This window comes from Hippichthys cyanospilos, chromosome 16 (genome assembly GCF_059441005.1).
Source record: "Hippichthys cyanospilos isolate Australia breed blue-spotted pipefish chromosome 16, RoL_Hcya_1.0, whole genome shotgun sequence".
NCBI classification, from domain to species: Eukaryota; Metazoa; Chordata; class Actinopteri; order Syngnathiformes; family Syngnathidae; genus Hippichthys; species Hippichthys cyanospilos.
The window spans coordinates 8,229,536-8,252,137 of NC_142384.1; the positions used below are offsets into that span (position 1 = coordinate 8,229,536).

General features: G+C 38.9%; 1 protein-coding gene across 9 annotated transcripts in view; it reads left to right on the top strand.

Annotated features, from left to right (window-relative positions):
- Positions 1-22,602, top strand: part of adgrl1a (adhesion G protein-coupled receptor L1a) — a 262,467-nt gene that overhangs the window by 211,125 nt on the left and 28,740 nt on the right. For all 9 annotated transcript variants that reach the window (XM_088436417.1, XM_088436416.1, XM_088436415.1 and 6 more), the window contains 5 exons: positions 8,554-8,761; positions 10,117-10,381; positions 13,361-13,688; positions 17,904-18,191; positions 22,101-22,204. In XM_088436417.1, the coding sequence (XP_088292543.1) occupies positions 8,554-8,761; positions 10,117-10,381; positions 13,361-13,688; positions 17,904-18,191; positions 22,101-22,204 (1,193 nt within the window). The remainder of the gene's footprint in view (positions 1-8,553; positions 8,762-10,116; positions 10,382-13,360; positions 13,689-17,903; positions 18,192-22,100; positions 22,205-22,602) is intronic.

The window sequence follows — 22,602 nt, forward strand, 5'->3', positions numbered from 1 at the left end:
TAATCAATACTTTAGGTCAGGGTGATTGATTATTTTTGTACTGAAGTACCTAAAAGAGTTGCTTTAGTGCTTTCAATGACGAAACTAATCGAGTATTTTCATACTTAAGTTGCTAAAGTAATTAATTACTTGATTGTGAATCAAATACTCAAGTAATTAATTCACAACTTAATATTTCTGCGTTCAAATGTGTGGATTTAAAAAAATGCAAAAAACATATGTCTTTGGAAATAAAAAAAAGGTAAAAGAAGACCAAAAAAGACGTACTTTGTTGTTTAATTTCACACTTGATAGGTTGGCAGGCACTTCATAGACCCAACTATTTGTACACAAGCAATTAAAATATCCTTTTTTTTCCTTTGTAATATGCCCCTTTTGTGTTTGTTATTGTGGTTTTAGTTTGTGGTGCAATCAAACTCTGTTCCTTCATTGTGAGTTGTTTAGCATGCCATTTTGCAAACCACAACCACAATAATAAACATTTTGTTAAATGAAAATGTGACAGGAGGTGTTTTTTTAATATCAGGTTACTGCTCACGACCCCAAGATAATTCAAAACTGGAATTCTCTATAACAGTGGTGCTCAAAAGGGATTCAAGTAGCACTGTGTGTATGTGAAGGCACTTCAGTGGGCACGTGAGATTTTAATGAGTGTTTTTTGTTTGTTTGTTTTTTTGCAAGTATCAGCAAATTTAGTTTATTGCTGTGACAGGATCAGTTCATTTATCTTTTCAAAATACGAGCAAATTAATTGGAACATGAAGCAATTACTGCTAAATTATATTGTTGTATGCCTTTATTTTTGGTATTTATGTCATTGATGACGCCATTTTCCAGCAGATGAACCAGAAATGAAACAAATGCTGTTGATTGAGCTGTCTTCTAAATTACACCTCATGTCACGTCGCACCAAACATGTCCTATAGATGTCGCCCTATCACCAAATCACGCAAACGTCATTGACTGCAATTCAAACGCGTCGCTTGTCACACCCCCCACGTAGTCGATCTGAACCAAGCATGATTTATTTTCCCGAACCACGGATAGCCGCAACAAAAGAATGACCCCACGTTTCTGACCCCTTGCCTTGAGATACTACTACAAATGTACTCTTAGTCTAATAAAAACAGGCATTTCTTTTTCACACAAAACCATTTGCGCTGATTGGGGTGTACTTGGCAAAAAAAAATAGTAATAATCACGAGGGGTAGCATCATTATAAAAAGATTAAGAACCGAGACTATATAAGATAATGACAGTACGGTGTGAGATGAGTTGGTTACTGGTGTGCATGTTAATAGCGACATTATTTTTTTTTTTCACAAATGATGCCTTTTTGTGAGCCTTCGCATGCTTGTTTTTGTCCTTAATTTTACCTTGAGGCTGAGTATTCCCAGCATTGTTTATGGGTCACCTACATGGACCCAGTAAGTCCATCGCCTTGTGCGTGCTGTTTATTTCTCCTTTTTACACCAGCATTATACTTTTATGGCGCTGTCCTACTTTTATCGGCCGTCTCCCCCACGCTGCAGCATTTCAGCTCTGATAACATCTCGCCCCGCACAGTGCTTACAATGTTTCTTTCTTTTTTTTTTTTTTTCCTCCCCCCTCATGTGTGTTACTCCCCCACTGTGTCGGGATCGATGAAGATGTCGTTTGATTGTAGAGCGCCAGCGTGTGAGTTAGTTGAGAGATTCATGGCTCGGACGGATTTCCCTCCAAACCTTTATTTTGTATATTTCAGTAACCCACGTTTGTATTTGCAAGGTAAACACCAGAGGCCTCCATTATGGTTTGACAATCGTGACTGTCAAGTAAAAGGAGTCTCTTAAGTGTTTGTTTATGCTCATGTTTGATTTAATTCCTGTTTTGGCTGCCAGTCTCAATCCCCGCTGCAAGATACCCAGTTGGATTAGTATTACTGCTCTATGGCTTTGAAATCAAATTTCAAAGTTTGCTTTTTCTTCCACAAAAATCGGATCCTTATTTTACCTGGTTTGCTATGAGAATAAACAAACGATTCAAAATGCTTGAGTCATTTTATTGCAGCTAGCATCACAGCAAGCCATGGTTCTTCAATGAGGTAAATGAAACTTTAACAGGGTTTCTACTGGCATTAGCAAATCATATTTCATGATTTTTAACTCTTTTAGTGGCAGGCGTTATTGGAAAAGGAAACCTTTATAGAACCAGTTTATTTAGCATTTTCATTCATATTTCAAGGGTGACAGAATATTGTTTGCTAGGTTTTTGTAAATATGGGTGATTTCCATTGATTTCCATTCTTTACTTTGAATTGCATGTAGGTAATATCTGTGTTGTAAGTGTAGAAACACTGCCATCCAACGGTCACAGTTATCCCTACAGTGCTCAATTGGCTTATAATAGGTAACCATTAGTCAGGTTTGTCAGCTACCCGCCATAAAAAAAAACATATTTGATGGTATATTTATTATTGTTATTACTATTTTAAATCATGAGAATTCTCGTCCAAGGCACTGAAAGAGTTAACCCTTGTGCAATATTTTGACCATTTTTGGGTCATTTTTTTTCCACATCATCCTGGCAGTAATATAGCCAAAAGGATGGCACATTTCTGGTAGTTTGAAAACAAAGTGGTTTTGCCATTTGGAATTTGACATGTCACCATCTGGCTGAATTTTCAGCTCTCTAGTGTGTTATTTCAATGTTTTCCCTTTGATAAGAAATGCCTTTGAAGTAAAAATCAAAAGATAGGACAAAACACCGCACATTTATATCATGCCACGCACAGTACACTTTTCTTTGCAAATTAATTAGAACAAAACAAATTATTTCTGTTATAGTGAGGCTTTTTTTGTGCAGTTTTACACCGATGGACTTCACTATTAGTGACATAATTTCGGGCAGATGAGACAGGATTTGCTGACGAAACTATGCCTAATCATTCCATTACAAATTAAATTACAACACTTTTTTCCCATACAAAAATTCATTGAGCTTTTTAGGGGGATAGAAAAAATATTTCTTAGGGTGTACATCAATGAAAAAGGTTAACAAACACTGCATTCAGCGAGTTACAAGCACAAATGCATAAATGCGTCTTTACATGATCACATACTCGTCACTCATCAAAGACGTCCTCACTCATGCCCACGCCTATGATTTGCCATGAACTCACTGCTAATTAGCTTTGATTTTGCTTGAAAGTGAGCGTAAAATATGATCACTTTCAACTGTATTGCCAATGGGTAATTGCATTAAAGAAGCCAAGCCAGATGATGTCATGAAAATCATTCTGAGCTGTCCAATCGCCCTTCAATGGGTACAAGGCTTCATTTAAGGTTACACATACACATGCATGCTGTTAGTTTTTATTCACAAAGCGTAGGATTTACCATTTCTGTGTGATTCTTTGGTGATGTGAAAATTTGGGATTTGATGCTTTTCTTAGAGTTGGCATCAAGGACATCTAAAAGTAGTTTTTTTTTTTCAATAAATCTGTTATATTTTTCAAATTAGCCACCTATTTGCCTAAAAAATAGGAATAAAAACCAGAAATAAAACAACTGACTTTTATTAAATTTGTACAAAAAAAAACCCAGATGTCTTTTAAGTTTTCAGCTAAAGAGCAATTGCTACTTTTTTTATATTTGAAAATATATGAGTCAATTATTTTGTAAGTGTTTCTGTGTATTTGTCAAGCCTGCCTTCAGCACCGAAGAGAGAAAAAAAATCCTGTAGCCGTGCCTGCTTTATTTTGCTCAGCAAAACAAAGTGATAATGATTCCACTCCTGTTGTTTGTCCCTTAATGGGGAAGAAAGTTGCGTCTTTTGAAAAACAATCACTAGAGTGCGGGGAAAAACTCACTTGGCAACACTGACTGTGTTTTTGTAAACTAGCTCCTCTCTGTCTGCAGCCATGTCGTTAGTGCAAGCAAGGTAATGGCGCTATAAAAAAAACAATGTTTAATTATTCTGAGAAGGAAACTCAAATTAACTGAAAAAATAATCATCTCAACGCTATTGACTCCTTTTTTTTACATTGGTAAAAGCAAGCTCTACTATGTGGTGTGATGAATAGTGAATAGAAATGACACACGTTAATGCTAGCTTGCGCTAGATTGTCCAAAGTAAAAATCAATAATAATAATAAAAATAATAATAACAACTTGAGGTGACTTGCGGCTGTCCTTATTTTTGCATTTCAAATAAATACTAAAATGTTTCCACATTCCCCATGAGGTGATGAATGAGTTTTTCTAAAGATATATGAGATGTATGAGTGGTCATTGAACGCTACTCCAGTCATATCAAAATACAATGCAAGGACTTTTTTTTTTTCTTTCATAAAACTTGGTTATCAAACTAATTGGCACAATATACCACCAATCTGACTACATTTACAACGATTCTATGAAATGGAAGCAAGATGTAGTTTGAGTTCTGGTATGCAGCAAACTGGTCACAGTAAACCATTAAATCACCTTTTGCAGTTTACAGTTTCTAAATTATTAAGTTGACAGCTAGAAATGTCCCAAACACACATGCCAATGCTAGCTTATCAGTTGTGCCTAGTCACTGAACACTGCAGTACACTGTTTTTTGAGTCCACAGCTAGAAAAAACACAAACACACATGCTAATGCTAGCGTAACTATTTTTATGCTTAATCACTGAACAGCAGTCTCCGAATTTTTGAATACACAGCAAGAAATGTCACACACATGCTAATGCTAGCTTACTTGTTCCTAATCACTGAAGATTTCAGTTGAGCTAGAAATTAGACAATCATACGAGTTAATTCTAGCTTATCTGTTGTTATGCATAGTCACTGAGAACTGCAGTCCACAGTCTCCCAACTTTTGATTCCACAGCTAGAAAAAAAAACCCACAAACACACATGTTAATGCTAGCTTGCTTGCTTTATTGCGTAAAAAAACAACACTGCTGTCCACAGTCTCCCAATTTTTAGACCACACTAGAAATGACACAAACACACATGCTAATGCCATCTTAATTGTTGTTGTGCCTAATTACCGAGCACCATTTTCTCCCAATTTTTTAATACAAAGCTAAAAATGGCACAAACACACATGCTAAAATTAGCTTCTCCTCTTTCTGGGCTAGAGATTGACAGAACTAGCTCATTCCTTCATGCCCTAACACAGACGGCGTTAGCATTCTCCTCCTGTAGCAAGGCTCGATGCAATATTCAAGACATTTTGAGCCCGGACTGATCCATCATTGTGTGACAGAATTTGTGCGTGAGTGAACATACAGTACGCGCGTGCCCTGCACTCTCCACACATGTGCTCGGATGTCATGCACCATGTCTCGTGTGTCCAAATCTCCCCCGCAGTGTCCAATTAGTTCAGAGACGCGTTCAATCATGAGGTGACCAGCAGGTGTCTGCGACCTCAAGCCAGAGAGCCATATTACTAAACTGGCACAAGAAGAAGTGTGTGGGGGTGGTGTATTGGAGGCCTGGGGGGTCCTCAGCTGTTTTGTCCTGTTGAGGCTCTGACTTTTTTTTTTTTTTTTCCTGTGAGGATGCCAGCAGCTTTGCTTATAGATCATCTTAGGCCGAGAAAACCGAGAGAAATGACCAAACCCAATTGGCTCTCCCGCTACAATCAAAAAGTTTCCCCGTCCACACACAAACACAGAATTCGGGAGTTTTGGAAAGTCTTGACCTTGACCGGAGATTTTAAAAATAAAACCCTCCATTTGTATGTGAAGCGAGCTTTGATAAGTGTTACATTTGTTTTTATAACTCCCCGTGCCAAAGCTGGACTTATGTTGGAAACCGGCCACAAGTCAGATAAAAAGCTCCCTTGAGAATTTTGTAACCCAGGAAAAATTAAGAACTCTTTTTTTTATTGGACTCTCAATAATTAGTCCTATGGGGTGCATAACTCCAAAGCAAAAACCCGAATGATTTGAAACTTGGATCCTTTCCATGTCGCAAATTTATAAAAACACATGAAATCAGTAGAAACGCACACTTTAAATTAAAGCACATTACTACTTTACAATGAGCATGAATTAACGGCCTCTGCCCAAAAATTTAAAATGCAGCTACTTGAAAATCAATGAAACAGCTTCATGCCATGGTCTGAAATATTTTAGGTTCACAATATTTTGTCACTTAGTTGACAGGCCCAACATTACTGCTTTAATTCCCTTAAAGCTTCACTTTTACAACTTGGGAATATTCTGTATACCATTTTGTTCTTGGAAATAACACAAACGGCTACCTTGAGGTCTAATAATTCATCATATAGCATAGGTTAGAGTAGGTTTTTTTTTCCCTCAAGGAACAGAAACGGACTCCTATACTTCTTTTGGAGGTTTAAAAAAAAAAGTCAGTTTTCCATCCAATTTCCCCTTTTAAGCAACAGTTTTCAATTTGTCGTTGACTTTTACATGCTACTTTACTAGCTTCTGGTGTTTACGTCTTCCACTACGGAATTTTTGTTGGTAGGCCTGTGAATACCGTAAAAATACATTGTCTTGTCTTCTTTAGTATTCTTGATGCTTTCACTTTATAATTTAGCAATACCTTTTGTACATTTTAGTTTCAGGTAAAGGTCAAACTATCTGAGAGTCAAATAATTCATCACATGAGCTAGGTTAGTTGGAGGTCTTACCTTGAGGGATAGAAATAGACTCCTGCTTCAACCTTTTGTACAGTACAAGCAAATTAGTCCGTTTTCTGTTAAAAAGGGTGACTTAGCATTTATACAAACGTACTTGTAGTCCGCTCCCTTGAACACCTATTTATGCATTTTTGTTCTTGTAAAAAGTACAACAACAAAAAAGATACTTTGGAGCGAATATTTCATCAAATGAGGTTGAGGTTTGTTGTAGGTCATCTTGATGGACAGAAATAGACTCCTGCTGTAACACTTTGTGCAGTACAAGCAATTAAAAAAGACAGTTATATTAAAAAGAGTGATGTAGGATTATGCTATCTTATTTGGAGTCCCTTCCCGTTAACCCTTTTTTTTTAAATGCATTTTTGTTCTTGTAAAGATTACAAAAAAACTGATACTGTGAAACTAATAATTCATCTTATGAGGTTATTTCAGTGGAGGTCTTATCTTGATGGACAGAAATAAACTCTTGCTGTATCCCTTTATATAGTGCAAACATTTTTTTTTTTTAAATGAACATGTAATGATGGCAAAATGAAGCTGAAAATAAACACTAGTGTTGTGTAAATCTCTGAACTAAGAGTACCATCTAGAGGAGTGAAAAACTATCACAAATGGCTCATGAAGCTTTGTTTGAAGATCACTATTAAAAAGAGTGATGTAGCATTTATGCTAGGGTTGGTTGAAACCCTTTCCCATGAACACATTTTCATCTATTTTTGCGCAGTAAAAGGAGGCAAAAAACAGATAAATTGGTGCAAATATTTTATCATTGCTGCTAGGTTAGTCATGGGTCTTAACTGAGGTACGCTTTGGTACAGTTCAGGCAGTTTCAATAGTGAGTTATAGTATGTTAAAAAGAGTGATGTAGCATTTATGCTAGTTTACGTGGGGTCCCCTACCCTGAACACGTTTGTATACATTTTTATTCTTGTAAAAGGTACATCAATCATTCATTACATGCGGTAGATTTTCCCTCAAGGGAAAAAAATGGTGTGCAACTTTTTACAAAAAAGTAGTATTTACTTTTGATCGTTGGCTATCATACAAAGTACTTGGTTATGTAACTTGATGCTACGTCATCTACATATTTGCGTACAAGCAATTTAAAAAGTCAATTTTCCATTCATTGTCCCCTTTAAAAAACAATTTATAATTCTAAATGATATGGAAAGGATCATTTAGCAAGCTAGCTTACTATAGGTAGCTTCGGGGGAGCAAGTTTTTATACCCTTTTGTTCCTGGAAAAAGGTACAGCCAGCCACCTTGGAGTCTAATTCATTATAAGAGCTAGGTGAGTGTAGGTTTTACCTCGAGGGACAGAATATGACTCTTCCTGTTCCCCTTTTTAGCTGCGCTACCACTTTTTGGCACTAGCAAAAGCAGTGTTGCCACCCAGATCATGTATTTTGGCGACCCTCCCAACTTTTTGGCACCGTTTTGTAGAAACATGTCTTATTACTCTCGGCTAAGAGCCAAATTGGGTCCTAATAAAACAAGCTCCACGTTAACTGTTTTTCCACCCGCCGAAGTAGAGAGGCCTTTGAGGTAAAATTGTGCAATCAAATAAAAAAAAGTAGGCCGAGATGAATATGATTAGGGACTACACCTAAGCGGGAAGCGAGCATCAGCCGGAGCGCTCCCCATTTATCAAATCCCGACGAGCACCACGCTGATGTCCTACAAATGAGCTGATAATGCATCTCATCTCACTCTGCTGCTGCCCATTATCATCCTATCCTTTGTGTCCTTATTTTAAATTCCCAACTAACTTTTATCGACCCTGATCTCTTTTTTTAACCTCCCCTCCCCGTTCCCCGCACCCTCACCATCTCCACCGTAGCTTTTTTTATGAAGACAAAACCGTCACTCTGTGTCCGCTTTCTCCACTGCGCTTCCTTCCCTTTTCGCTGCAGTCTTTGTGTGCCCGGGGACGCTGCTGCGCGTGCAAGCGCCCAGCTCTTTGCAGGAGGCCGAGCACCAGGCGGGAGCCTGGTGCAAGGACCCTCTCCAGTCCGGCGATCGCCTCTACGTCATGCCGTGGACGCCCTACCGCACCGACATGCTCTTCGAGTACGCGTCCTGGGAGGATTTCAAACAGGGTCGAGCCACCACTACCTACAAGTGAGCGGATTGGCAAATGACAGCTGTATTGATTTATCACCTTCAAGCTGTAGTCACACATACACTGATTTTTAACTGAGGCATGTTATGCTTTTTTTTCCACAATTTAAAACCGTTCCCAGATGTCTTCTGTCAAAATGCACCAAAAAATATACTCTACTTACGAATGCCGCTTGTTAAGAAAAAGTATATTATCTTCAGTTACAAAAGAAAATTCTGGATACGAAAGTCGAAATTCTTGGTGTATAAAAAGGAGACACAAGACACCAGTGGCACAATACATCACAACCCGCCTTGTCTATTTTTGACAATTTTTAAAGCATTTTATTGATTTATTGATATGCCGACTTGTCCACAAACAAGACACGAGTTCTTCACAACACAAAACTGACATTAGCTATGGCTAACATTGTACATATTCACATAAAATCCTATAATACCTGTAAACAAACCGCTGAATAATTCTTTTTGACTCGCTAGTCAGCGTGCTGTTGTTTCTGATGTTTGCGTCGTCAGCACATTGTTAGCACGTTAGCATAACATACAGTAAGTACTTTGCATGACCTTAAAATAAACTTAAGTAAACTTACATCATCAAAATTGACCCAAAATAAATATTATTGCCTCTGTGGACTTGTAAATGACCAATCACAGTTCAGCTTGCAAACATCATATGATTAAACCCGGAAAACAGGTGAACCAGTTTGGTTCTTCTACTGTAAGTGGAAAAATGTTTTGGAGGTTTTAGTTGTTCAAATGAAATATAATTTAGTTATCAAAATAATTATAGACTTCTCAAAATACCTAAGTAAGTTTAAAAATCCTTTTAATGTCACACTTGAGCGGTACATAGGCATGCAATAGCGTATACATTTTTGTCATTTAAAAGGCCATAATGTTGATGATAGCTTTTTTTTTTCCTAGCTCCACTCAACATTTTATATACATTAACTGGCTCCCTGGTTACACACGATATAAAAATTGCTAATTAAATACAACTTTACAGTATTGTACATAAAAGTTAAATACAACAGAATTGTACTTCACGCTTTCACAGCCATTGATGACTGCAGTCAAATATTCATGTCAACTGGACAGCTAAAAACGTCAAAAGTCCATTTTGGCCGGTTGAGGGTGTTGGAACGATGTTAAACTTTCACTTTTATTGGGCCCTGTAAAAAGCTATAAATAATATGACATAGTTAGGCTAAGTTTTCCAAACTTTCTCTGCTCAAGAACTCATGGCCTTAGATGTGCTTATAATTGGCGACACCCCATCGAGCCCCCTAGGTTTGCTCACCATAGGCTCCACTTGTAGTGTGGCCTCGACTGATCTGCTGGCCCCTCCCCCACAGGTTGCCCAACCGAGTAGACGGCACGGGCTTCGTGGTGTACGACGGCGCCGTCTTTTACAACAAGGAGCGCACGCGCAACATCGTCAAATATGACCTGCGCACGCGCATCAAGAGCGGCGAGGCCATCATCACCAACGCCAACTACCACGACACCTCGCCGTATCGCTGGGGAGGAAAGTCCGACATCGACCTGGCCGTGGACGAGAACGGCCTGTGGGTCATCTACGCCACCGAGTCCAACAACGGGCGGCTGGTGGTCAGCCAGGTGGGAGAGCGGCACGACACGGCAGGGGGGGATTAAACTAAGCCAGAAATCTCATTTGACCAACGGCCGGAGGTTAAATGTCACAGTGAGATTACAGCAGGCACAAAATGGGGAATCATTGTCGTATTTTAAAACTCTTCAGCTTCCGTTGTTTGATCACCAAAGCCCATCGAGCGGGAGTCATATTTTTTCAAACCGCACTAATAGGAACGAATGCCAGCTTTCTGCTTCTAAGAAATTCACCTTTTTTTTTTTTTATCCTGTGCAACAAAAACTCACTAATTAGGGATACACCAATTATCGGATAGGCTGATTTTCATTCGGCATTCTGACAAATATTAATCAATTTAAAACAGCGTTAATCATTTTAAAACTGTTAATTTCATTCATTATGTGTTTTTCCTAAATCGGGCTTATGTGTCTGAAAAAGAAAATTGTTATATTGGTATAGTCTAATTCTATACTTAATTCCCTTGAAAATTATATATAATACATGAAGGTAGCTCGTCAATTCCAATGTTGTAAAGCGAAAAAAACCTGTTCAACCATTTTGGTCTAGCGGTATTTTAGCCGAGGGTTAGCACACTCCTGGTAGAGTGAAACAAAGTAGTTGTGCCATATTGAAATTTGACATGTCATTATCTGGGTGAAATTTCAGCTCCCTGGTACTCTTTGATGTGAAATGCCTTTGATGTAAAGAGCAAAAGATTAGCCGAAATACCGCACAAAGGTTAAAGTCATTATGAAGCCGCTTCACTGAGACGCGCTTGCTAGCTTGTCGGATCAAAACACCTGTACATCTACTAATTCCTTCTTTTCATAAACTTTGATCTTAAACATTTGACTGCTGAGTAATGAAAGTTGAGACCTTAAAACCATTGTTTTTGTCGAAATCCCAAAATGGTCATCTCTGTTGAAAATATCAAATCGCTATCATGGCAAAACTAAACCCCGTGACATATGCCTGGTTTTGTGAAAGCACATGACATTAATATAAATCTTCAGTTAACTTTAGAAGAGATTCTGCTGTCCCTGGGAATGGTTTGTACCTTCTGTCTTTGTAATTTGAAAACAAAATCTAGCAGTTAGCAATTAGCAGCTGATCAGATGTTAGCTTCTACCACTACCAGTAGCGATCCAATTTTTTTCCGCATCATTTTATCAAGTTTACTACTCTACTTTTTCTAACGTCAAACTGATGAGGGTCTTCCAACGTGTGTAGGAATTGTTCCATCATGCTACTTCCTCTTTTGAAGCCGGCTAGCTATCAATTGCTTGCTAATGTTAGCTAATGCTCCACTAACATTTCATTTTAGATGGAGAGGGAAATATTGGGGTTTAACAGTTGCACAAAAATATGAGAGTTGGTATGCTGTATAATATTTTTTGTCCTATCGAATGAGAATTCTAAGCTTGACAAATCCACAGTGGTTTAGTGTGATTCTGTGAAAATTAGCATGCAGGTGCAACATGTTTTTTCAATTATTCCTTTTCAATCATTTTTGCCCTTAAAAATGAATTTTACCTCTAATTGGAATGAAAAAGGACCACGGCTCAACGTGATGGCGTTCATCATCAAGAAATTGTTTGTTTTCTGCTGACTTTGATTATTCGTCACGCTCGTATCGCCGTCGGCTTTGATGCTACATTAAACAGAAGCAAGAGCACAACAACACGTCCGACGGCCAATGTGAAGGTTTAATACCTTTGAAAATACGCTCGTGCTCTGGCTTTGATATTGTCATTTACGGGCAAAAATTAATCAGCAAACATCGATCAATAGGCGCTGTCACTGCAGTTTGAATGTTTGAAAGATTTACATTCAGACGTATTATATTTTATCATATCGCCCTTAAAGTGTCATGGCCTTACATAGCTTCTTAACTCTTTCAGTGATATGGACGAGAATTTTCATCTTTTAAAATAGTAATAACAACAATAAATAATAAAATTCTCGTCAAATATGTGATTTAATGGAGGGCCGCTGACACCCGTGACTAATGCTTCCCAATTGAGCACTGTGGTGATAACTGTGAACATTGGATGGCTGTGTTTCCACACTTACAACACAGATATTCCCTATATGCAAATCAAAGTAAGGAATGGAACTCAATCTTTCATATGATACCACCCATGTTTACATTGACAAAGCACAGAATATTTTATCGGCCTTGAATGATGAGTGAAAATGCTAAATATAGTCTCGAGGTTTCCTTTTCCGATAACATTTGGCCCTGAAAGAGTGAAGATATACAGAGCAATTGAAGAATAATGGTGTGACAGAAACACTATTCCTTTCAAATTAAGAGCAAATAAATTGGATCATGAAGCAATTTGTTTTATAGCGACTCTGTTGTTGTGTGCCATTGTGTTCCGTATGAAAATGCATCGTTGTTAGTGATACAATCCTCCAGCAGATAAGCCAGGAATAAATGAAATGATGTTACACAATTTTTCTTCTTGGATGTGCTGAAAAAATACACCTAGAGACACCAACACAAAAGGCAAAAAGAGCCTTTATTAGGTGCACATTTTTCTATTCTTAATTCCAGGCAAGAATTTTCAAGATTTTAGAAAAATTTAGAGGTACATTAGAATTTAACCGATGACACATTTTGCCTGTTCAGACTATCGACCGAAAGTGGCCGCTGTGCCCAGTGAAGGCTTAAACCAAGGACCCTAATACATTGAAAATTAGTGTGGTCCCCCATTCAGATAGTATGTGATACTATCACAAAGATAGTACCAAAATAACCACTGAGAACGCTTATATTCTATTAATAAATTAATAATAATGCAACCCCAGCCACTACTGTAGCTTCTAAAATGCAATGCGCCCTATATGAGAAAACAGTTTTAAAATAGCCCATTCACTGAAGGTGCACCTTACAATTCGGTGTTTCTCATAGTGCAATGGAGATGAATATTGCCTTTTGTCGGAGCAAAAATGAAATGGCCTCATCTGTCGTATTTACCCAGGTCAATCCTTACACGCTACGCTTCGAGGGCACATGGGAGACCAGCTTCGACAAGCGGGTGGCGTCCAACGCCTTCATGGCGTGCGGCGTGCTCTACGCCGTCCGTTCGGTCTACCAGGACGACGACAGCGAGGCGGGCGGCGACCTGCTCATGTACGCCTACAACACCAACCACGGGCGCGAGGAGCCCGTCAACATCGCCTTCCCCAACCCGTACCAGTACATCTCCTCGGTGGACTACAACCCTCGTGACAACCAACTCTACGTGTGGAACAACTACAACGTGCTGCGCTACCCGCTGGAATTCGGCCCGCCGGACCCCACCACAGGTTGGCGCGGCACTTTCACGTACAAGAGCAATTAACGTCAATCTTAAGAAGTTGCAAATTACCAAGATAAACCTCGGCGAGACCCGTCAAAGTCGTAAAATCAATCTGAAAGCGACAGGCGACTATTAAAAGTTGACACTGCAAATAAAAGGAAACCTTTCCGCTCTTGACTGTGACAGCAAATATGATAAATGAAACGTAGCCCACGGCGAGTGACTCGGGGTTAGATTTATTCAATGTGCTCGCATTTTATTTGCATTAAAAATGGATTTAAGTGTCAGGAGTCAACACTGCTGCTTTCACATTCTCCTAGTTTTTTACATCAAGATCATTTCTCCTATTTGCTTTAATTTTTTAAATTGTGCCCTCGATGACAGCTGGGCATCATTTGTGATGTTCGTTTCAGATTCGCGTTGCCACTGTTCTTGAAAGTCAAAAGTTTGGAAACACCCTCTGATTCAATAATTTTTTCCTAAAATTGCCCTGAGTTTTGGATCAATACTTGCTGTGAGTCAATGAGATCATGAAGAAATATTGATAGATTCATCTTGCATAAAAAATGTTAATGGAAATTAAATATGTTTGATAATTGTTCAAAGTTTTCTGAACTTTGCACATCTTGACATTTTCTCAGTCAGCCTTGTGACCTGGAATGACCATTTGAACTCCATTTCCAAACATTTGACCGGTACTGAACTTTTTAGTCATTTTTAGTGTCATTTGATCCATGCAGTCGCTTTTTGTTTAATAATTTTGTATACTCGATCATTTTATTAGGAACAATGTTTTAACTGGCATTGACAGAGGGGTTTTTATTTACTTACCTTGTCCTTGAGCATATGTTTAAAATAAGTCGTGTGCTCCTTAGCACGGTTAAGATTTAAGTTACAAAATGTTGATTATCAAAATTGTTTATAGGTCGGTCATTAATAATTAAGTGGAAATATATTATCTATCTTTTGTTCTTATAAGTATTTTCAAGTAAAAATGTATATTTTATTCAGTGAATACCTGATTTTGGATTCGAATTTTCTGTTGGATAGCTGAATACCAAAAATACTTGACAGCTGTAACCCTGCCAATATTAGTTTTTTTTTAGCCTTTTTTTTCATCTTTAGGACTCAGAAAAAAGGTGAGTTGTGAGTAACTGTTTCAAGTTTTTGTTGACAGGAATTGGCTGATGGATGGAAACACTCACAAATGCATTATTGATCTGTATGTCTTGTTTAGACTAGGACAGCACCATTTTTTATTAGACTTCTCCTTTTAAAAGTCCGTTTTTCATAATATCGGAACTCCCCAAATAGAAGACACGCTTTTTATCCCGAAGTCCAAAAGTATGGGTGTGTCCTTCAAACCAAGGTCCCCAACCATTTTCTTATATATGGGGGCAGCACAAATGAATGAACTGTTAAAGGATAAACTAAATCAGTTCCAAAGCATCACGATTACGGGTGTGGTCCTTGTGGCCCGGGACTAGTTGATCCACGGACCGGTACTGGGCCGCAGACAAGAATTACTATAATGGGATGAGCTAGAAGCAGAAGTCAATTGGCGGTTTGCAGCTAAAAGCAGCTCGTGATAGCTGAGGTGGTGACGGCATTATTTTCAATAAAAGAAGCAAGCAAACTGAACCACCGTCCGAGTCCATTCTTGTTCACACACAGGAATATTACTAAAACTGAGAGGAGCATGTCAAAGTTATGATGTGTACAGCTGATAAAATTAAAAGTGGCAAGGTACGGAGCTGTGTGAACCGGTTTGAGAACTTTGAAAGGTATTCCATTTGACTCTTTTCTTAGCTGTGGTCTTTTGACATATACGCATAATCATAAACTTGGTGGAACGCGGATGCTGCGCTACTTTGGGAATTTTGGGCAAAATGAACTTGAACTGCATCTGAACTGGGACAGCGTTCATTGACTGCTCAAAATGTAGGAAATCTGAAACTCACTTAACCCGCAACTAATATATAACTTACCGATATGAACATTAAAAAAAATATGACGAATTTACCAAGATGAGATTTATTCTGTTTTGCTCTAGTTTTTACATTGTCGCCAAACCGTTGGTGCGTCCTATACACGGTAACATAGAAAATACAATATTTTGATCGTAAAAGTAAGAGTGCGTCCTATGAATATGTGTTATGTGTCCGCTCAATGAATCCAACTCTCTCTAGCTGATTGACACAACTCTTGTATCGAGGCTCTCATTAGTTTAATGTTCACGATTCCTTCAAATTAGCATTCTGTTTGGCTCCAGATTGACTCTTTTGATTGGTCAACCCTCAGAAGCTCTCGTTCCCGTCGACATCTGTCTGCACCGAGCTCCAACAGGCCGCTTTTAAATCGCCAGCTGTTGTCACAGCGGCGAGGGGAAGGCGCGCCTCAACCGCGCCGTGTCGTAGATAATGAAAAAGTCGCGGGGAAGTGATAAAGCAAGTGGGGTGGGAGGAGGAAGAGGAGGATGAGATGAACATCTTGGCAGCGCGTCAGTGGAAGAAGCGAGCTCCGGCGGAGCTGGAGCCACATGAAGGTCTTGTGTGAGCGACGTGCAGATGTGAGCCGCTGCGTTTGATCACTCAGGATTTTGCCGTTGTGATGCGCCACTTTTATCTTCCCATTAAGTCTTCTTGTTAGTGATGGTGACTTCTCCCGTATATTTGATCAATTATTTACTTCTGCCTGACTTGCGATGAGACCTCCTCGCCATGTCACCCCCCCCCCCCCCACCTCACCCCACCCAAACCCGTCTCTCCCGAGGCACGCTCTCCGGGGGATGACGCTTTGAAGGGCGCCCGAAAAGTATTTGTAACCCCAATTATTGCCAGGGCTGTCTTTCAGAAGTGCCATTTTATATTCCCTTTTGAAACTCAGGCGGACATCAAATACAGTATTCGGCATATACATCCGTCATTCTTGATCTTATTTGGAGCTTTTTGTTGCCGGCGTCATATTACAGTAGTGCCTGGAGGAATTTTAGCGGTGTGTTAACAGTTCTGCCAAACGGCTTGTTCAATTATGCAAACTAAACATAAAACGCTGAGAGTTATTTTTAGGTTGGTATTTAAACACATGACTCGGTTAGCTTAACCCGCGTGCTGTATTTTGACCATTTTCTTCTACATCATTCGTGCAGTACGGTTAATTATTTTTGAACTTGTTGTCACTGTCAGGGTGAAATTTCAGCTCCCAGGGGCCTTCTTGGTTTCCCTTTGATGTGAAATGTTTTTGTTGTAAAGATCAAAGGATTGGACAAAATGCCTCTCAAGGGTTATTACTAACACATAATGGGGAAAAATCTGCGTTTCGGTGTTAAAACTGCCACTGTTTGAACAAAACTATTGGAACAACATATCTACATGAGTAAGATAACTACTCACAAGTGTATTAAAAAGCTATTCAAACTAAATTCAAAACTGTGAAATATTCTTATGTTTTTATTTAAATCAACCACATAATTTTCCTTCAATTCCACTTACACATAAAGAAAAATGCCACTCGCTAATGGCGTTGCAAACTTAGATATTTGAACACGACTGGTAGAACAACACATTTACACAGGTATAGTTATCATAATTATCGTAGTCGCAAGCATATTCGAACAATTATTCACACAAAATGCAAAACTAATAGAAATATCCCCATTTTCTTATTTAAATCATTCACATAACTTGCCTTAAAGTCTGCTAGCATAATGCTAACACATAAAGGGAAATTCCTTAAAGCATCTTGAGTTGCGGTCTTGTATCTCCAACAGATGTTTGAACTGGTGAATCAACATATTTATACAAATAAGATAACATCATTTGAATCAACTAAACGTAAAACATAACAAAATTATTCTTATATTGATGTTAATATCAACCACATAACTTGCTTTAAAGTTTTATGCTAACACATAATGGGAAGCTGCTTAAAAGCATTTGTGTTCGTTCTAACTGCGGATGATATTTGAACACAACACATTTATACAGGTAACATAACAATACTGAGGTTCCTCTGGAACGAATGGGTGGATATATCCTTTATCCTCTGTGAAGAGCAACCAATATTGCGACTTACTGAGGACCTGGGTGTCCGTATAGTATGTGTATTATACTGCCCCCTGGTGGCCAAGCTGTCAACACCAGAATGACCAGTACATTATCCATGGAATTACAGCAAAAATCATGTCTTCGATTTCCTAAATCCACTTCAATATTTCCCACAGGTCCTCTGACCACCACGCAGGCGACCACCACTATCCCACCTCGACCCTTCACCTCCAGCGCCAGCCCTTCCACCGCCCGTCCGGCGGCCCCGACGCTGCGGCCCATCGGCTCCATCAACAAGCACCCCGACCTTCGCGCCATCACGGCCACCGTGCCCGTCACCCGCTGGACGCCGCCGTCCTCGCAGGGCCCCCACGTCTGCGAGGGCAAGCTGGTGCGCGGCGTCCAGTGGCCCAGCACGCTGAGAGGGGAGACGGTGGACCGCCCGTGTCCCAAAGGATCTCTCGGTAAGAGAACAGTCTCAAGACATAATGGACAATTTTTATTTTAGGATCCATGGTACGGTCTTTAGCATTGCTGTCAAAAGAAATCAGGTCATAAGTCATATTGCAAAAAGGGAAACAATGAGCCTAATAACCACATTATGATATGTTTGGGATTTTTGGATTGTAATTCATTTCCATTTTAGTTTTAATTTTGTTGAAAATTATTGTTTGATCCCACGTTTCTTCAGACCGATACCAGTACGAGTACTCAACTCTTGAGTAGTCACCGATACTGGTACCACTTACCCATCTCAAGAACAATACGTTCCAATGTAGCATTTTTTATCCAGTTTTATAAAATGAATGCAAATTTTCTTTTCTTTGAATTTTAAATTTCTAGAAAATGGATGAATGGATAGTTTGTAATTCTAAAACTGCTCCAGGACTGTCACCGGTAGCGCAAATACCAAAACCTTGAAACGATTTTTTTTTTTTTAGATTTTTATGTCTTATTTTTCTTTTAGTACATGGAATATTTGTGGAGGACAAGTTAAATAACAAAAAAAAACATCATTATGTATTGTTTAATGAAGTAAACCGATTCTCAAATTGACTTTCCTTAATCTACAGATATATAGCAATAGCAAAATAAATACATACTTGTGTTTTTATAAGCATAAAAAGTAGTTTTGGTTCGTGTTTATTTTTCAAAAGCTTCTTCAATCTCGAAATTTGATGTTGTTATTTCTTTGGTTTTTGTTATTTAGAATAATTTGCAGTGAAACGTTACAGTGATCAATTTTTTAATCAATGTAGGTATCCAACATTACTATTCTCACTCGCTACCCTCACAACTTCTTCAAATAAGCAACTGGATTACTCACACTCACACACACATCATTTCATGAAAAATAAAATAAAACATTATAAAAAAATAAAAATAAATTGACAATATTTGGAGCAATAGCCACAATGTTTTCACTTTTGATTGACATTGTCACACGTTTGTTAGTTTAACGGCCTGTTATTATTTCGGTTGGATTAATTGCATTTTTATTCATTTTAATGGAGAAAGATCATTTGACATTTGAGAGGGCTTGGGACAGAATAACATTGCTGTTTATTTTAGGAGGGACACACACACGCACACACACACACACACACACACACACATATATATATTTATATATATATATATACAGTATAGATAGATAGATAGATAGATAGATAGATAGATAGATAGATAGATAGATAGATAGATAGATAGATAGATAGATAGATAGATAGATAGATAGATAGATAGATAGATAGATAGATAGATAGATAGATAGATAGATAGATAGATAGATAGATAGATAGATAGATAGATAGATAGATAGATAGATAGATAGATAGATAGATAGATAGATAGATAGATAGATAGATAGATAGATAGATAGATAGATAGATATGTATGTATTCCACAAGACCACAAGAACATTTCTACACTCAAAAATGTCCTCAATGCACGTGATGATGCGTGGTGAGAAAAAAAATCTATCTTTAGTTTTGGACTTGTCGCGTCGTCCTGACCAGCAGGCAACCGTCCCCGAGGACTCACAGATGAAAACTGCTCCTCCACAAATGAAAGGCTCATCTCCCGCAGAAAGCGAGCTGATTGAAAGTGGCGAATAATGAAATGAAAGCCGAGGCAACACAGGCCTCATCGCCTCTTCTTTTTTTTTTTGCTACCTTCTATTCTTCCAGCCGGGCAAACTCTTCTTTTTTTTTTTTTCCTCTTCTCTGGCTCTCTTAGCGTTGTTGTTTGCTGCGTTTGCAGGATGTTTCGCTCAGTGGGAATACATTAAGGTTACATTAACCGCGCAAAATTAGCTCTCCAAGCCAATCTGCATGCGATGGACAAGAGCAGAAAGTAGGGCGTTTAAATGCAACGACACCTCGTCTCTGATCCTTCTGCTCGCCGTGTTGTCTTTAATCGCTTCTTTTCTTCGCTCTGGTGTTTGCATCCCCGCGCCGGTTGTTTGTACTCGAAGCGGACGGACGCTTCTCTGGGCTCATCCCAGAGTGCTGTCCTCTCCGTGAACCCGCTCCACTAAACACAACACGCCGGCTGGAAATGACAGCCAGTGGGAGAAGACGACGCCTCCCTTCGGGACTGGGGGAGGAGGCTTTTATACGATAGCGAGGGATCATGTGTGATGTCTCTTTATTGTGTGCGCCGAGTACATGATGCATTTTAAATGATTGCTTTTTTTAACAGCGTGAAAGCCTGTTTCCGAACCTGTCTTGTCCACCCCACGCCCTCCGTTAGTTTGTCCTTTACGGCAAACTGTAACACCATACTGGCTCCGTACTAGGTACAGTAGATAGTACTGGGATAGTAGTTTTTTTTATTTAGAATAAATAGTAGGTAAAATAAGAACACACATTTTACAGGAGAAGGGGAAAAAGAAAAATCAAAAAGCGATGCTGAAGACAGAGAAGCAGCATGGACTCGTTTTTCACGCTAGTTCCAATGAAATTCCGTTTTTTGAAATGGAAGATAAAGAATAAAACTGGACATGACACTGGCCATTTTTCTCAAAATGCGGCCTCAAAATTCATTTTCAATCTTTTTTTCTGGACTTTGTTTCTCTATGTATAACAAACAAAATCAAAACACAAAGCAAAAATTTTACAAAGTTGGTCCCATTCTATGGGCCCATACCTATGTTTAACACAATACATACACCTCTATTCGGGTTGTGTGTGTGTGTGTGTGTGTGTGTGTGTGTGCGGGGGGGGGGGGGGGGGGGGGGGGTGCTGTTATATGATAGGGTCTGTTATATGATAGGGTGAAGTAGGCTATTATACGATAGACTGCATACACGTACTCTATGTACAACAACGACAAAAATCACCATACTGGTCCCATTATATGGTCCATACCAATACATAAATCACTTCAAAGTGTTAAAGTAACACGAAAAAGTTTTTTTATGTTTTTGTCATTTTAGTTTGACGAGTAGTCAAAGGCGGACCCAGACCCTCGCAGAAATATAAAACAGTATCTGTTATTTTTCAGGCATTTTTTTTCATGTTTGCAGTATTCTTAAACCCCTTGATACCTGGCAAAATTTATTTGTATTAACTCTTTCACTTCCAGCCGCTTTAACACAATGAGTGCCATTGGCATGAATGATTGTCACTGAAATATCTACAAAGGAACAACCTTTTTTATGTGAAATGGGCGAAGACAAGTGGTGGGGAAAAAACCCACTTACTCTAACCTAAATTTTGCCAAGTGTCATTGATGTTGATGGATGTCAATAGTGGTCCTTAGTAGAGAAATGTTTTCACCTCAACAGTGCTCAAAGTATTAACTGCATAAGTAAATTTAAACATATCGCAGAATCAATTTAGTTATTTCGAAAGTTGGACTGTGCATGGAAGATAAAGAACAACGTCACCACTTTTCACTGAGGTTTTATCATTTATGCAATTTCAGGTTCAAGCTGTTTGTTGCTTTTCACAACTGAAGTTTACAGTCAAACTAAACAAAAGGAATTATACTTTGTGTGTTCAAGAAAAAAATGTTATAGCATCGGGAAAATCCACTTAACTTAGCTAATGAAAAGCATCCTCGTCACATTGTTATAAATGATGTTCTCCAATGTTTAATTGTTGATGTTAAGACAGAAAAGCTTAGGGCTAAAGGTCGACCCTTGGGGCACACCGTATTCGATCTAGAACGATATGTTAAACTACTTTTATCACTATTGCTCTTACATTCATATCTCTTTAGCCGAATACGCTTGGGCAATCCTGCTCTATATGGTTAACTTTCTGCATCAAACATCCAAATGAACTTCATTTAAAAGGCACACACATTTCCCTTCCTTTAATTACACACCTAATGCATCTTATCTCTCCACACTTACTGGTCTCCAGGCATCGCTTCCTTCCAGTGTTTGGCCGAGCAGGTCATGTGGAACCCGCGCGGTCCTGACCTAAGCAACTGCACCTCCCCATGGGTCAACCAGGTAGCGCAGAAGGTGAGACCCCGAAACCCGCTCTTCTTGGCCTCCTCGTGGCCTCCTGGCACAGCTCCATGCTTCCCCACGCACCTCCTCATCTATTTACATATCTCCAAGGCGGGCCTTATTAATATACACGCTCCTTTCTGCTGGCCCTTCATTAACACCCATCTGCTCTTAATACTTAATTAACTCACTATGGTTTACTTGAAGTCAAGTGAAGATCCGTTAATTTTGAGGAAGCAGGTCACACAGTCACTGTCAATCAAAAATTTAAATGTATTCAGCATCTAAATTCCAGCTAGCATTGTTGGTAGCTCATCTACTCAACTTTTTTTGTAATAGAAACTCTTGGATGAGGAATTTTCAATACCATGGTTTGGATACCAGTGTGAGTATATCTTGACTGTCTCGAA